The 16,172-nt window shown below is 42.9% G+C and overlaps 2 protein-coding genes across 3 annotated transcripts; both read right to left on the reverse strand.

Moving 5' to 3' along the window:
* Positions 1–614: 614 nt before the first annotated feature.
* Positions 615–4,687, reverse strand: cyp21a2 (cytochrome P450, family 21, subfamily A, polypeptide 2; the record flags this gene model as incomplete). Its single annotated transcript, XM_080004697.1, has 12 exons — positions 615–862; positions 938–1,041; positions 1,911–2,077; positions 2,185–2,298; positions 2,430–2,495; positions 2,605–2,691; positions 2,785–2,895; positions 3,556–3,651; positions 3,741–3,895; positions 4,009–4,098; positions 4,215–4,403; positions 4,558–4,687. The coding sequence occupies 12 exons, from the start codon at positions 4,685–4,687 to the stop codon at positions 615–617; spliced, it is 1,557 nt and encodes a 518-aa protein (XP_079860823.1).
* A 2,442-nt stretch (positions 4,688–7,129) lies between these two features.
* Positions 7,130–15,526, reverse strand: tnxba (tenascin XBa). 2 transcript variants are annotated; one of them, XM_080006105.1, is made up of 15 exons: positions 15,415–15,526; positions 11,948–13,927; positions 11,735–11,833; positions 10,343–11,587; positions 10,103–10,225; positions 9,867–10,010; positions 9,508–9,627; positions 9,252–9,407; positions 8,976–9,088; positions 8,759–8,891; positions 8,533–8,684; positions 8,338–8,434; positions 8,066–8,227; positions 7,807–7,970; positions 7,130–7,718 (listed from the first exon to the last, which is right to left on the reverse strand). In XM_080006105.1, exons 2-15 carry the CDS (start codon positions 13,803–13,805, stop codon positions 7,620–7,622), a joined length of 4,665 nt encoding a protein of 1,554 aa, XP_079862231.1. In that variant the 5' UTR covers positions 13,806–13,927; positions 15,415–15,526; the 3' UTR covers positions 7,130–7,619. The 2 variants fall into 2 exon arrangements, with proteins under 2 accessions (XP_079862231.1, XP_079862230.1); XM_080006104.1 differs by having other exon boundaries at positions 11,702–11,833.
* Positions 15,527–16,172: the final 646 nt, after the last annotated feature.

A 16,172-nucleotide genomic window follows, 5' to 3' on the forward strand; every position in this document is an offset into this window, starting at 1 on the left:
GTGTAAATTCATTCATCACCCACATATAGTTATATATTTTACATCCACAAATAATAATTACCATTTTTCTGAAGTCCAACAGTTGCCAGGATGAAAAACATAAAAAATGGTCTGGAGAGTGAAAAGGAAACCATGTCACGCCACACAAATGCAGAAGTGCTTCTTCAAATACAGAAATGCTGCATTTCATCACCATCTCGAGTGCAAAACTTTCACAATAAACTTTCAGGAAATGAAATATTGCCGAAGAAACGCCAGCCTTTCAGACTTTGAGAGAAAAAAAAATACATCCTGGCTATACATTATACATATTTATGCATATATATCTTAATGAGTGTTGTAGAACCTGAAAGAATTCTGTATCGAGATACACAAATTCATTGTTCTTTATTCATTCTTTAGGATAGTCAGCTAGAAAGTTTGATCTGAGACATCACAGCCGCTGTTATTACTCCTCAGTCCACAGGGTGCTGCTACTGGACAACGCTTCTCATGCGTGTAACGTAGCATCACTTGGAGCGCTTGTTTTGCACATAAATATAAATAGCAGATTTAGATCTTTCTACTTTTTAAATATATGTCATGTAATCTCCTTGAATTTCCCTTATGCTGCTTCAGGACACGGGCCTCGGGTGTGCCACCACTTTGTACGATTTGACTTTTAGGACCACGCTGGCAACTCCCTGAAGGTCAGGGAGAGAGGCCTCGTCCTCGGGAAGGTCAAACCGGAAATCTCTCAGCAGGTAAGCGGTGAACAGGAAGATTTCCATTTTGGCGACAGACTCCCCCAGACACAGCCGAGCGCCACCTCCAAACGGCACCAAGGCTCGGATGGAGCCTCCTCCGCCCTCCAGGAAGCGCTCTGAAAGAGAGAGTGGCGGTCATGAACTTAGACTCAGAGGGGGGAATGCAGCCAGACAAGTATTTCGGGTGCTACCTGGTTTGAAGTCGTAGGGATCGCTCCATACCGCAGGATCGTGATGCGCTCCAAAAAGGTTTGGAATGACGACTGTGTTCTTAGGAATGAAATAACCTGCAATGCTGAACAGGTGCATTGGACGCTATTAAAAATTAAGAGCAACACATATGACCATGCATTGTTTCGATAGGTTTCTATAAGCAGGGGTGCAAGATACAGGTTCAGAAGGTTCAATTACACTCCCGGGATTTTGAGTCACCCATGTGATTTTGCTCATTAGCATTTCACCCAGGAGATCCAAATAAAGTGTGAAACCTGGATCAGTGCACGGCTGGAGCAAAAACATGGAAACAGGACTTTTACTTTCCTAAACCTGGAATTTTCTACCTCTGCATATCGGCGCAATGAAAACATTTCGTCACTCAGAATTGGGGAAGTGCTTTCCTCAGATATTTCACAACGCACAGCATAAACAGCATTGATGGGGTTGGCGGTTACTTTGCCTGGGCGCTGGTGATCATGTTTTTCCTCTTTGGCTCCTTCCAATCATTAGGTCGCTATGAAATTATGTTTTCCAATAACTTATTCAGACTTTTGCATGTTAAGTCGCTTCTGTTTTTTTGTCTTTATCAGCCCATCGTCACCAAATCATCTCATTACAAAATAACCATTAAGCACGAGCACGTGTGAGAAGGCTTTGTCTTCCTTTTGTTTTTGCTTTATTATATTTTTTAGTTTATTGATTGCTGAAATGGTTATTTATTGATTCCTGATTGCTATAATAGATAGTTGAAGTGAACTTGATGCAATTAACTTAATGACTTTCATATGATATGTAACATATGCTAAATGCTTATGTGATAAATAAGTGCTTGAATGGTGTCCACACTAAACCACAAGGAGATATAGCTGTTTTTGGAATCATACATTTGAGAAACAACATAAGCAGAATATAACACTGAGCTCATATGGGACCGTGTTCCCGTGGTACCTGCTGTCCCTGGTGGCTCTGTGGGGCACGGCCAGCGGGGCGACCGGCCGCAGTCGGAGCACTTCATTTATCAAAGCACAGAGGACGGGGAGTCGGTGTCGGTCGCTGTAATTGGGGTAGCGTTCCTCCAACACCGTACACAATTCGTCGTGCACCTCCGACTGTACCTGCAGGTGGGAGTGAGGGGGGAGCGGAGAAAAAAGGGGTTTTGGTTTCATCTAGGGGATGGGGGACGTTCATTTTGCGAGTTTGTTTTGTTTTCCCGGGGCCGCACCTCCGGCCTTTGCAGCAGGAAGGCCACGGTCCAGCTGAGCCAGGCGGCCGTGGTCTCCGTGCCCCCGATGAGCAGGTCCACCGTTGCCATGTGCACGTGAGTGTCTGTCAGTTGCTGGAGCCAAACGTATAAGAGGGTGTTTTTCAAATGCACAAGTGCGATTTGTCACGCTTAATATTTGCAGTTTGGTGCTCGTTATTGTTGCTTAAATCAATATTCTGATGTTGAATCCACACTGCACCTACCGCACTGCGCTCAATGCCCTGCAGCAGAGACCCCGTGATGATGTGTTCACATTTTGTGTCTTGCTCCTAGGCAAAAGATTTACAGAAATCGTACAATATTTTACTCGGTTTATGACATAATACTGTATCAATCCACCTTCTAGAAAATTGCATTTAAAATCGTATCATAACCCACCTTGTATTTATCGAGGTGTTTTCGTATGATTTCGTCCCTTCTCGCCACCTCTTTCAGCAGGCGGGAGAATGGACGATTGGGAAGTTTCTGAAAGGAGTCGGAACAGCACACAATGTGTTCGACTCTAGACATTTGTTTTCGTTAATGTTACGATATTGTGATTTGGTGAACGTTCCTGACTCTGAGCAGAGGGAAGGTGTCCAGAGCAGAAATCCAAGGCGATCCCCAGAGCGCAACAATCTCGTTCAGGCAGCGATGCAGACCCTGCAGCTCCTCCGAGCTCTTGTCGTACTGTAGACACAGGTTCAAATGCATTTGTTGCAATGAGCTGTACATCATCATGTAACATTTTGTGATTTCCGATCTAGTCTTATCAAACCAAGGGGGGCGAGAGTGATACACGACCTCAGGAAAAATGACTTTAGCCAGTTAGACCTGTCGCCATCGTAACATTTTAGCTGGAGATTCATACAAATCATGTCTCATTGACTTTTTTGTTCATTTTATGCCGCTAACATGTTATGAATCTATAATTGCATGACAATACATATCTAATTTCCCTATTCAATTCATAAAAAACAAAATTCATATTTTTATTTGTTGAAACATTTCTCACATTGGCTTAAAGTTGACATTAGGGTATCTAGCGATTTTGTAAAAAGATTGCAACCAGCTATAAAATTGTGATCAGACGTTGTGTATTAATTGTAATAATATGTAATAATTGTGACCCTACCTCTAAACCAAATAACATTTTCTTTGCAACTATACACACTGTATTATGCATCAACCAGACTATCTATATTATATTATATTGTTTTATATAATTATATTATATTGTATTGTATTTTATTCAGCTAATTCTGCCTCTGTAGTAAGCTTGCCCCAAACACATTCCTATTTTTTTCCCCGATATCCTAAAAAAGTACAAGAGGTGAAACGAGTGCTCACCTCTTTCCCAAAGGTCAGAGTGGTGATGACATTGCTGGCGGCCACCGTGAAATCTTCAGAGAGATCCACAGGGCGACCCTGGTAGTCCATCAATACCTGAAAGATAAAGACGTTCTTTTGTAACGGGGCGTCATGGGTATGGACGGGGGCTCGGCATTAGAATCCTCACGTTTCCCGGTCTGTACCTTTCGCAGGTGCAGCGCTTGTCTCTCGATCAGAGCGTGCAAAGCATGCTGGGAGCATCGCAGCAAAGCACTGTGGACCAGGCGGTGATGAGCCCTCCATTCCTCGCTGTAGTCACCCAGGGAGATGGAGCACCCTCCCCCAGACACTATGTTTCCTGACAAAAGATGGTCGGGGGAGGGGGTGAAATTTGATATTTTAGATATTTAATATATTTATATATAATTTATATTTATGAATCGCAGAGGATGTTGGATTTCCTTGATTTACCCATGTATGAAAGTGGTCTCCCAGCAAAGTCGGACCATTTCTTGATGAGCGCTTCTCTTATGGATTCACTGCTGTTCAGAACCACCATGGCTGCACAATAATAAGTCACACATTGAGTCCAAAAGATTTTTCCTTCGCTATCATTCACCATATTTTCCTATTATCAGACTAATAGGAAATGATCTGCTTTGCGATGAACTTATTACTTGTGTTGCCACATTTTAGGCGGTAAATGCTCCCGTAGCGCTGCGCCAGGTTGGTCAGGTGGATGGGCAGATGGGGCTTTGTCAGCTCCATCACGTTGCCTAAAAACGGGAGACTGGGAGGACCTGGGAGGGCAGGAGAGCTGGACCGGGAGAGAGACTGGTAGAGATACTGCAGCACGTTGGATTCAGCTTCATCAAGGGGTAGGTGAGAAAAAAACCCACACACAGACAGTTAAGAATAAGAAAATAAACACGTTTAATCATTAGAGGGCACACACATAGTAATGGGTTGAATATCTGTTGTGAATATGTTCAGGTTGAATGAGAGAACAAGTCTTGTTACCTTTACCCTGAGCTCCATTGTGATCTTTGGCGGTGGATTTCCCCCTCTTTGCCGAAACGCAGACCATTAACATCCACAGCAGCGAGACCACAAGCGCAGTTCCAATAATCAGCCATAATCCTTCCGCCATTCTGTGTCTAATCGCTGTCTGTCTTTCAAAAACCAGGCTCTCACCCTGCTCTCCTTTTATTTCCTCCTCATCCATTCCTCTTCTTAACGTTCGAATGCTTTTCCATAATGTTGGTCTGTCACTGAGCCCAAGGACAAATAAATATTGTGATGACCCATCCAGGTTCAAGTTCCAATGTTATCATGTAACCCTGCGACTATCTTATCCTGAGGTGGGGTGAGAGCTGATGGGTGCGACTGCCAAGGACTATTCCAATGACACCCTTCAAGATCAAAAGTGATTAATAGGCTCTCCCCTGCAGACGGGCGGGCTTGGGGCCCCGAGGGCTGACAAACTTTACTCCACAGCAACGCCTCAAAATGTGGCAATCGCAGTGACTGCCGTCCCCTTCCCCTTAAACGACCAATGGACGATTTGCAATGACATCTCGGTAGGAAACCTCCCTAAAGGGGCCCCATCAACTCGCATGATTCATTCCCGTAACATACTCAAAGTTTTACAGGGGACCTATTATGCTCCTTTTTAGACATGTTAATATAGGTTCCTGAGATCTCCAAAACATGTTTTGGATTTTTTTTTGTTTAAAAATACCATTCAGATTGTAGATGCATTCAAGCCGTTGTGACATGCCTCTAAACCAAGACTGTTCCAAAACGGCCTGTTTCAGTGTGTGTAGCTTTGTGAATGAGCAGCCAAGCCCCTAGTTCAGAGCCAATGGGGTTTGAGCACAAGTTCTGGGTTCTGTGAGCCAATGGGGTTATTTACTCTGTTAACTTTCACTGATTTGGCCTTATCAGTCAGCTAAAATCTGTTTTTGAACAAATTTGAGGCGAGGAATAAGCAATCGGGTTGCTGAATCTTCACTCATATATAGATCTACAAGGCCTAATTTAAAAGTTTGTTCTGACTGTGGTTGCCGTGTTCCAGGCTTGTGGGGGGGCACTGCACCGTGACACACCGGGACCCTCGCACGCGGGTTTTTTTTGTCAATGTACAGTAAACGTCGTAAAAAAAATGAAATTAATAAAAACATCTACAATAAAAACACAACTTTATCGGTTTTGTTTTGTTTTTGTAGGTCGGCTGGAGCAGACGACCATATAAAGAAATGCGTGACGAGCTGACGTCAGCTCGTCACGCATTTAGAGTAGAATAAAAGGTTGGAAACCGAGCGTTCAGAGCGGTCGGAAGCCTGAGGGTTTTGCTCACAGCAATTTCTTTGTCATTTGTTTACCTCATTATATGACACTTAGCATAATAGCACCCTTAAAGTCAATGAAGGAAAATTAAGAGGAGTCAGGGGTGGACTGGTAATCTGGCATACTGGGCTTTTTCTTGGCGGGCTGATGTAACTTGGGGCCAATATAATTTTTAGTCAAGAAAAATCAAAATAAAAAAATGTCCAATGGCTGGCCCATAAAGACAGCAGCCCATTAGTTATTTTTTTGTGATGACACAGGGCTCCCATGCCCCTACCCTCCCCCTCTGTTTCTCAACTCTGGACCTCGGCAGCGCGATCAGAGTGATTTTTAACGGAAAGACATTGTCAGTCACTTTAGTTAAAGTGGACCTATTATGCTTCTTTATACACAAGTTATTATATGTCTCTGAGGTCCCCTCTGTTTTTTTTTCTGAAAATACCTCTCAGATTATGCATTCTAGCCATTATAATAAAATAAAAATTTAAAAAAGATAGAGAGATGAAAGGTACGGCGTGAGGATGTGGAAATATATTTCATAATTAATTAAATGTCTACGAAATCATTTTGATGCTTTAAAAAAAAATCAATGCTGGGTATGTTGATGAGCATTGGCCTTATAATGTGAATTTATTAGGTTATTTATTTCGGTTTTTATTCTTCTGGTTTTTATTCTTCTTTATATTTATATTTTGGAAATTCTAATGTGAAGATTTGAAATACATTTACTTTTCCGATTTTGTACATTTTTTGTTGGTGTGTCACATTATTTATAACATCATAGTGATGAACGCTGGTTTGGAGGGGCTCCAAACCACTGACAGGTGAAATTAATAAGATTGATCATCTCATCCCATTGGCACCTGTCAAGGGGTGGGATATATGAGGCAGCAGGTGAACAGTCAGTTCTTGAAGTTGATGTGTTGGAAGCAGGAAAAATGGTCAAGCGTAAGGATCTGAGCCACTTTGACAAGGAGCAGATTGTGTTGCTAGACGACTGGGTCAGAGCATCTCCAAAACCACAGGTCTTGTGGGGTGTGTGGAAGATTAAAACAATAATGCTTCACACACACACACACACACACACATATATATATATATATATATATATATATATATATATATTTTTTTTTCCTTTGCAGGAATGTAAAGGGGGAAGCTTTCTATGTCAATTTAATGCTCTTTATGTGGTAGAACAAAGAACAATGACAAACAAAAAAGAGGACATATAGGGAGTCATGAGTTCAAATGTTTTTTGTTTTGTTACATTTTCTGTTGATGATCTTTATTTATGAATTAATATGAATGAGTTGAAGTGTAAAAAAAATAAAACCACTACAGGTTTCACCTACTTAAAGCCACATTTAATTCAATAGAGTGAGACAGTGCATATTTAATTACAGTAGTAGTGGGGTGGTATACCTGGACGGTGTAAAGGTGAAGTGTTTTCAGAAAACAAACTTGTGGAGATGCAGGTACAACAAGATTTAACATTCAAATTGAACAATCAAAGACATTTCTCCTCTCTATTGGTACATTTTCTTTTACGAAACGGCTCACAATACCCAAAAACACCCGAAACAAAACGACACAACCTGGCGGCGCAGCGGGTGAGACTGCTGCACAATGCATATTTGGTTGGAATACTGAGAAAAGTATTTATGAACCAATATTGTCCAATTATCTGATTCGCGTTAAGAGCATGTGTTAAGACTGAAAGATGTGCGGCCTCCTTAGCCTTGAGTTGCCGGGGAGAACCCGGACGGTCTGAACATCATCTCGGTGAAGGGAATGGAAGAGTCCTTGCCCTTCCAGTCGATCCACACCACACCCTAAGGAAACGGTTCAGAGATGAGAATGAGGGAACCGTTTGAAAACAATGGGTCATCATTGGAACGAATCTTCAGAGGCAAATTTTACCTGATTGTTGGTGTTAGTGCCATAAAGACCATTGAGGTTGGTCTTATAGCAATTCTTGTACCACCAGCCGCCCATGTAGGCCTTCGCACAGTGGATGCCAAGAGTGTCGGGGTCCTTGTCTCGGGTGGAAAATGGACGTCCATTATGGTACCTCATCGAGTCACCTGAAGATGTACAGAGTGCATGGAATAAGTGCTTCCATGCTGAAGATACTCATCTTTTTTGAGAACTTTGAATTCAACAATTTAAACATATGCACCTGCTGTTCCTGTGTAGCCGGACAACATGAGGGTATAGTGATTTTCCTCCGTGTCTACGGTGAAGTTGGAGTAATGAGCATAGGCTGTGTCATTTCCCACTCGCAGGTCCACCCTCAGACTCACTGGGCCCACGCTGGTCAGGTTGTGCAGCAGCTCATTGCCTGGTGCGGGGGAGAGGGAACACGTGTGGAATAATTGTTTGGAATGAGGGAATAAATTACGGCGAGATGTTTTGTTTTAATCAGATTCAGAGAGTGAACTCCTGTTCTACCAAGCCAGAACTCTTCGCTGAGGTTTCCAAAACCAGCTCTGTATTCACTCCAGGTTCTGAAGAAATCTGCCTTTCCATTCATCCTCCTCTGGAACACCTACGAAACAATCACAACGACGGCTTGCAAACTGTGAAACTCAAAAAGGCCATTTATTCAGTGTGTGAAACAAATTGCGGGACATCAGTGTCTCCTACCGTCCAGCCTCCTCCGTCAGTCTCCATGTCACAGTAGACTCTGACTGCTGCGCCTTCTTTGCCGTGTGGGTAGATATCCACCTCCCCTGACTGCAGGGCACCGTTCAGCAGCTCCTGAGAGCATTCGGTTGGATGGGGAAAGCGCAGATTCCCTGAGAGGTGGAAAAAGTCAGGAATCAAGAGTTGCGAGATTGTCTCTATCTATCCATCTATTCTTCTGCATTACCTGTCATGAAGTCTGTGGTGACAACGGATGTGTACTTTCCATCTCTCTCTCCTTGCACCAGGATAATGTAGCGGGTCATGGCCACCAGTCCTGTCAGCTTATACTCTGTAATTGTAGGTTCCAGGTTCAGCTCCTGAAATACAAACACGGATGTCCAGGTGTTTCTTTTTACTTTAATATTAAATATTGTTAACATATTCTGGGTTGCGTTACCCACCTGTATCTCCTCTCCTGCCACCTGGTAGGTCAGTCTGTAGCTGTGAAAAGCGATGGTGGATGCTTTCCACGCTATGACAGCAGAGCGAGCGCCCACCTCACTGGCCTTAACCACTGAAGGACACAACAACAGAAAAGCAAAGTTTGTTTTCCTTGTTTTCTAACCATCCCTCGTCACACGGAGGCTTGGTTAATCATTTCAGCGCTGCTGATTTGAATGAACATCAAACAGGGAGTATAAGTCTTTCTTTTCTCTAATTATCCCCCTTCTACTCACCATTAGCAGTCGTAAAAGTGGTTGAAATGGACGTGCTCTGGAGACTGCCCTTCTGGCTCAGGGCTTTCACCGTGTACAGCGTTCCCCTCTGCAGGCCCCTCAGCTGGTGCTCCACAGAGTTTCCAGAGAGCATCACTGTCACTGTCACGTTGGGGGCTGCGGATGAAGAGAGAGGAAACACAAGAACAAATACATCAAAATATCATAAACAGGCCCAAAATGATGTGTTAACGTGGGGGACACTATCTATACTCACTCTTTGAGGACTCGTAGGTGATAATGAAGCGGTCCACTTTTCCCGGGCTAGGTGTCCACTGAAGCAGAGCTCTTGTGTCGGTCACGTTGACGGCTTGCAGGTAGGTCAGAGGAGCAGGCACTGCAGAAAATAGAGAGCCATGTGTTAATGCTATGCTTTATTAATCCCTGTGAAGAAATGTGTCTCCTGTTTGACTGAGCGTAACCATTTGTGAGCAGTGGGCAGCCATGGCCTTGGTCAAGGGCAATTCTCTTTCTTTCCTCAAAGACCAACAATGACTTACGCTTTCTACATACAAAAAAAACCCTACAGAAGGATAACAATACTGTTCATAAGGGCTAGTTTAGTCGGCTTTGTACCTGTGGTGATTGTGGATGTGAGGGCATCACTTTGAAGTTGGCCTTGGATAGTTGTTACGCTGATTACGTATGAAGACCCAGCAGACAGCTTTGACAATACCACATGAGACTTTTTGGAGTTCACAATCTCAAAACTGCTTTCACCTGGTAGGATTAACGGCATTGTATTCAAAATTATAATCTATAATTATTCCAAAAACAATTTGAGGCCTACTAGATGTTGAACTTTACCAGACCTGTTACATAGTTGGTGTATGTGACCCTAAAGCCTGCGAACATGCCCTTTGGTTTTGACCAAGACACTGTGAGAGAAGACTCTGTGACGCTGCTGAACACAAGCTCTGTGGCTGGCTCAGGCCCTGGTGGAAGATTAAAACAAAGAATATATGTATTTAAAGAGAGGGGGGTACAGATATTAAATACAAACATATATCTATATATTTTGTTTATATATAATGTATTGTTATTTTATTTACCTGTAGTGACAGTTACTCTGTGAATCTTGGACCTTTTCCCAGGAGAAGTACCAAATACCTGCAGGGAATACCGTGTCTGTGGCTGAAGGTGACCAAACTCTATGGAACGTACGCTGCCCGGAAGAACCATGCTGACTCTTTGGCCCTCTGCTTTACCCCTGGAACCAGAAACTTTGGCCGAAGTTGCATTGATGCTCTCCCTCTGCGTTTGCCCCTCAGTCGTGTTCTTAGCAGTGGCTGCCGCGGTCTCTCCATCAAGATGTGCCTCCTCTTCCTCTTCTTCTCTGTACTCTCTTCTGATCACAGTGAAGTTTTTGAACATCCCTTGTGGGGCATACCACGTGAAGGTAAAGCTGTAGGAGGTGATGTTTGCAACCTTCACAGAACCCAGGCCAGCCCCTCCTGCTCTTCTGGTTGCGTTTCCAGAAAACTGAAGAGCCGTCTTGTTCTGAAGAACTTTCGACTCATCTCTGCTTTCGACACTGGTCACATTTACTAAATACTGACTCTTCTGCATGGCTTTGTCCTTCCCAGAGCCGCCTGTTTCAGTCTTTGTGTTTTGAACAAACTGCACCACTTTTGTTACATTTAAATGCTCTGTTTTTACCTTTTTGTTGAGCTTAATTGCAGGCGATTGGGTGACATTTTTCTCAGCCAATGTGGACTGCTCCAAGGTCTCCTTTCCCACACTTGTTTTGTTGTTAGATGTTTCCGCTACTTTGGTCCGAATGGTTGGCACTTTAGCAGTATCATTGGACATTTTAATGATGCTCAGGGTCTCATTGGTATGAGGCTGGTCTTGCAAATGGCCGGATTTAGTATTTGCCTTTGCTGATGTTCCTTCTTTAACAGTGACATGCTTGATATCTGGTTTGGGTTGGGGATCTTTTGCAGTTAGGAAAGTAGTTCTTCCTTTGCGGGCCTCCTCCTGCTTTCTTCCCTTGTGTTTCAGTAGAACTTGACCTACAGTTGGCTGAACAGTCTTTGTACTTACGGAGCCTTTTATATTTGTTTTAGTAACCGAAGAGGCTTGTTTGGCTTGAGTTTTAATCAGGCCTACCTTTACGGTTGTGGCCACTTTTGGTGTGGCGTCAAGCTCTTTGCCCTCTGACCCTTTCTTCTGTTCCTTCTTTTGCAAAAGTGTTTTCTCAGCCTTCTTGCCATTCTCCTGAACAGTGTTACTATCTTGGCTCACCGCAGTTGTCACAACTTCCACATCGATCTTGACCTTTTCTTTTTTGGTTTCTGTAATTGAAAAGCAAAGGCTTGGATCAAAAGGGGATTTTTTTCTTGCCATGTCTACATGAAGCTGGCTTCAATGCATCAAGGCTCAGTATTAATATTGCATGCCAGACTCACTATTATGACAATCTGCTCCAGGTGAACACCTACTGCAATCTGGACCTAGAAATCCCTGGAGGCAGACACATTTCCCCTTCTCACATTTCCCATTACCACTGCAGTCATTTGGACAATTCACTGAACAGGGACCTGGGCAGAATTAAAAGGAAACAAATTAAGATGTACTGTGTGTTAGCGTTTCAAAGACTAAAACTCAAATATGGAAAAATCAATGTTGTGAAAATTATGATGTTACAGCCATACATTTATCTTTGACAGAAGACATCTCCTTTTCCAGGCGTTCCACGCGTCCTATCAGTGCAGCCATCTCGGCCACACAGCCTCCAGTGCAGCCGCCAGGCATTAGGCTTATCTTATGGGTCATCACTAAAGGGGAACCAGGCTTTAGCTTCAGCTCCTGCTCCTTATGTTGGCTGGAGTCACAACTATCAGTTATCAACACCTTTATCGGCGGCATAGGCTTGTCTGTAGTCTTCACAGGGCTTGAAGCAGGAGATTTGATAACCTCTGTCTGGTCGACTGAGACTGTGCCCTTGTCTTTTCTGGCCGCGGCACCACTAGCCGCTGGAGATTTGGTTGACGTGGGCAGCACAGTCTTCACCACTTTGAGGGCAGGCTTATCTGCCATAGTTTTCACATTACTTGTTGAGGTTTTGATTGACGCTGTCTTGTTGACTGAGGCTGTTTGCTTGATTTTGTTGGTCATGGACCCATTAGCTGCCACAGGTTTTGCTGATGTAGGCGTAGAGTGTGCCGTCTTACTCATCGTGAGGACAGGCTTATCTGTCATAGTCCTTACATGACTTGTGTTCGTTTTACCCAAAGCAGTCTGATTGGTCGAAGCATTGTACTTGTCTTTGTTGGTAGTGGTACTGCTAGCTGTGGCAGGTTTTGCCAAAATAGGCATGGACAATGCAGTCCTTACCACTGTGAGGACAGGCTTATCTGCTGTAGTCTTGGCATTACTCGTACCTGTTTTGAGTGAAGCTGTCTGATTGACTGAGGCTGTTTGCTTGTCTTTGTTGGTCACGGTGCCATTAGCTGTCACAGTTTTTGTTGATGTGGGTGTGGACAAAGAAGTCTTCACTGGTGTGAGCGGAAGCTTCTCTGTGGTAGGCTTCATACTACTTGAAGAGGCAGTCTTACTGACTGAAGCCTCCTGCTTGTTTGTGCTGGCCATGGTATCACTAGCTGTCACAACCTTTGTTAATGTGGACAATGTCGTCTTAACTACTGCCAGGGCAGGCTTTTCTGTAACAGCCTTCACATTGTTCAGTAACGAGGTTTTAACTGAAGCAGTCTGGTTGACTAAGGTTGTGTGCTTCACTTTATTGACCACAGTACCACTAGCTATTGCAGGTTTTGATGATGTGGACAGAGCAGTCTTTGCCACAGTGACTTTATTTGTACCATTTACTGAAGGAGACTTAATTGAAACAGTCTGATTAACAGAGGTAATGAGTTTGTCTTTTGCACTACTGCCTGTAGCAGACTTTGTTGGTGTTGACGGAATTTTGACGGAAGTCTTGACACTGCTGATTGCAGGAGATTTGATTGAAACAGTTTGATTTGTTGAAAGTGTGAGCTTGTCTTTAGCTGTTTTGGGGCCACTACCAGAAGCAAGTTTTGTGGGTGTTGATTGGACATTTTGACCTACGGAGGTGGTCGACTTGTCTCTGATCGTTTTTATATCACTGTTGGCGGGCGATTTTAGAACCAAAACAGTCGTATTGACTGAGGCTGTGTGGTCGCCTTTGATTGCTGCAGTACCACTGGCAGTGACTTGCTTTGTGGCTGTTGATGTAGTGGTGTGAATTACGGTGGAGAGTTTCTTAATTTTGGCGGTCTTTGCAACATTGACTGTTGGAAGTTTTTGCTTGGTGGTTGAGATGGTTAGAATTGTGTGATTGCTTGTATGTGGTGTCGGGGTGGTGTGGAGTTTCTGTTTGGCAAGGGTGGCCATGGTCCTTGGTATAGAGGTAGTGAGAACAGCATCGGTCTTGATCGTGTCACTTCCTGTGGAGTTTCTCTTCTCATTGGTTGTGGTCTGAAGGGATGGAAGTGGGGTGAGCAGAAGGAGGAGGCTGAGAGTAAACAGCATTTTCACCCACCGGCAGAAACCTGAGATTTGAGATTTGCCCTCGGAGGACGTGTACGTTACGGTTTGAAAGTTCTGAACTCCTTCCTGTATACTTCGGTGACCTGGGACTTCTCACGTCAGTCCTAGAAATGAAAAACACATGCAACATACTGTATGTAACTGACTTAGCAAGGTTTTGTAGAGAACAGCAGACTTTGGTTTTATAGACGACCCCAACATGAGCCTTCCTTGATGATAACTGGAGAGGAACAGGGAGAGGTCAACCATTGGATATTTGATTTTCCTATTAAACCTTCCAATCAGTCCGCCTCTAAAACATTTGGCTACTGCTATCCCTTTATGGGAATTTAGAAATGTCTGTGTTGCTGCAAACTGGAAACAATTTGTATGTTTTTACTGCAGCTACGCTTATTCGCTGAACATTCATATTTTCCATACTGCATCTAGTTGTAGCTTGTTTTAACTATATGTACAATCTAAATAGTGGGGAGAAGTACTAATTGTTCATCACTTAGTTAAGAGAGGTGATGTTTCCCCCCAGTGCTTAATGGGAGGAAAACTATTCAGCAAAATGTTATTTTAACTTCCTTCACTAGGCACTGTTTACATTGCTTATAGTACACTAGGCCCTGCTAAATGGCGGAGCTTATTCTGTCAGCTTTTAATAAATCATTCAGTTAAGTGGTGACAACACACCAAATGTAATGTCCAACGCACACACACACACACACACACACACACACACACACACACACACACACACACACACACACACACACACACACACACACACACACAAATCAAATGTATTACAAAATCCAATGGCTTGCCACGATGAATGAAATCTCAATAAAGCTGATTTTGAGCTGAACAGGAAGGAAAACGGTAACTGGAGCAGGAGCTTTGCAGAGGCCGCTGGCTGTCAAAGAGACAGACAGCTAACAGAGCTGCAGTGTATAGGGACACTGTGTCTTTCACCATACAGAGCTTACATAACCCAACGTACCCCCGTCCCATGAAAATCGCTGCAAGAAATATGACCAGATGTGCCTTTAAATGTCTCCAAAATAAATCAGGGCAAATGGTGGAAAGGCTTGGAGGTAGGCCGACCCAAACCCACAGAAATCAATATTTGAAATACCATGACGGGACGCATGATTGAGTCTGAATAATCAACATGACTTTAATTTATCACAGTTATCATTAAAAAGTTATTTAAAAAAACGTTCTACTAGAATCCTTCCATTTAAAATTTCTTACCACTCAATAATAAGTACGGAATAACTACTCATGCATGAACATTAACAAATATGTGTGCAGTTCAATTATGACATTTACCAAATGTAATTTAATAAAAGTTATGATTTAACTTATTTTTTTCCTCCTTGTTAAAACATGGCGTTTAGCAATTGGTAACTTTATTACTACAATACACACATTTTAAGAGTTTCTGTTTGTCCCAAATGAGATACATCACACAAAACATTCCGGCAAAAGATTCAAGAGTAAAATCAAAGCACAGTACTGACATGCATATTTCAAATAGTCACAGTTACAACAGTGATGCAATACAATTTTGATTGTGCATAAAATAGGCTTGCTTACCTACCAGAAATAGTGAATTTGTTCAGGGCTTTATGTCTATTGATCAGGTTCTCCCTCCATTGATTGGTGAAGCTCACCTGGACTCGCTGGGTATCAACGAGGAGGAGAGAGGAGAGAGAAAGGACTAGAAAGGAGGAGAGCAGTTCAGTCCTCTCCTACTTAAGGACCCCCTCCTCCACCCCTACCGGTCCCTACTCTCTTGACCACCATGGAAAATATTTGTGCTGAACATGTAAAAACAAGGATTTTCTGGTGAGATTTGTGCACTAATAATGATTGGCGAAACTCAGAAACTCAAAAAACAAAACAAACAAACAAAAAAACCCCATATATTGTCAAACTTTGTTGTGCTCTTTCAAAGTCATCGTCCAAGATGAATGTATCAAATCCTTCTATTTTTATGACTAAAGCGACTGTAAAGTTTGAGTGAATTGAATTCATAAAACATTTTTGATATAATTGTGAAACTCTTGAATTATTATTCATGTCGCTGTTTATCATCAAATGCATTATTTTCAAACAAATTAAAGCCGCAAAAGCCAGTTTGCTCGTGAAACCTGAGGCGTTCCTCTTCGGATGCATTTGTTTTGTAGCTAAAGACACATGACGTGGTGACTGTGACCTGTTTAAATATGATTTGAATGACTTGATTTAGTTGATTAACGCCAGACTTCCCTAACACCAAGAGACATCATTTGATTGAATAACCCCCTCAGTCAGAAAGAATCCTGATTCAGCTGAATACATAGCGTAACAGTGCAC

The sequence above is a fragment of the Zeus faber genome (genome assembly GCF_960531495.2).
Source record: "Zeus faber genome assembly, chromosome: 8".
NCBI lineage: Eukaryota > Metazoa > Chordata > Actinopteri > Zeiformes > Zeidae > Zeus > Zeus faber.

Excerpts from the sequence above, each read along its gene's own strand:
- tnxba (XM_080006104.1), bottom strand. The coding sequence starts at position 13,805 with ATGCTGTTTACTCTCAGCCTCCTCCTTCTGCTCACCCCACTTCCATCC. Across the intron at positions 9,408-9,507 it reads CACCTACGAGTCCTCAAAGA|CCCCCAACGTGACAGTGACA; the intron begins GTGAGTATAGAT and ends CTTCATCCGCAG. Across the intron at positions 8,685-8,758 it reads CACCACAGACTTCATGACAG|GGAATCTGCGCTTTCCCCAT; the intron begins GTAATGCAGAAG and ends TCCACCTCTCAG.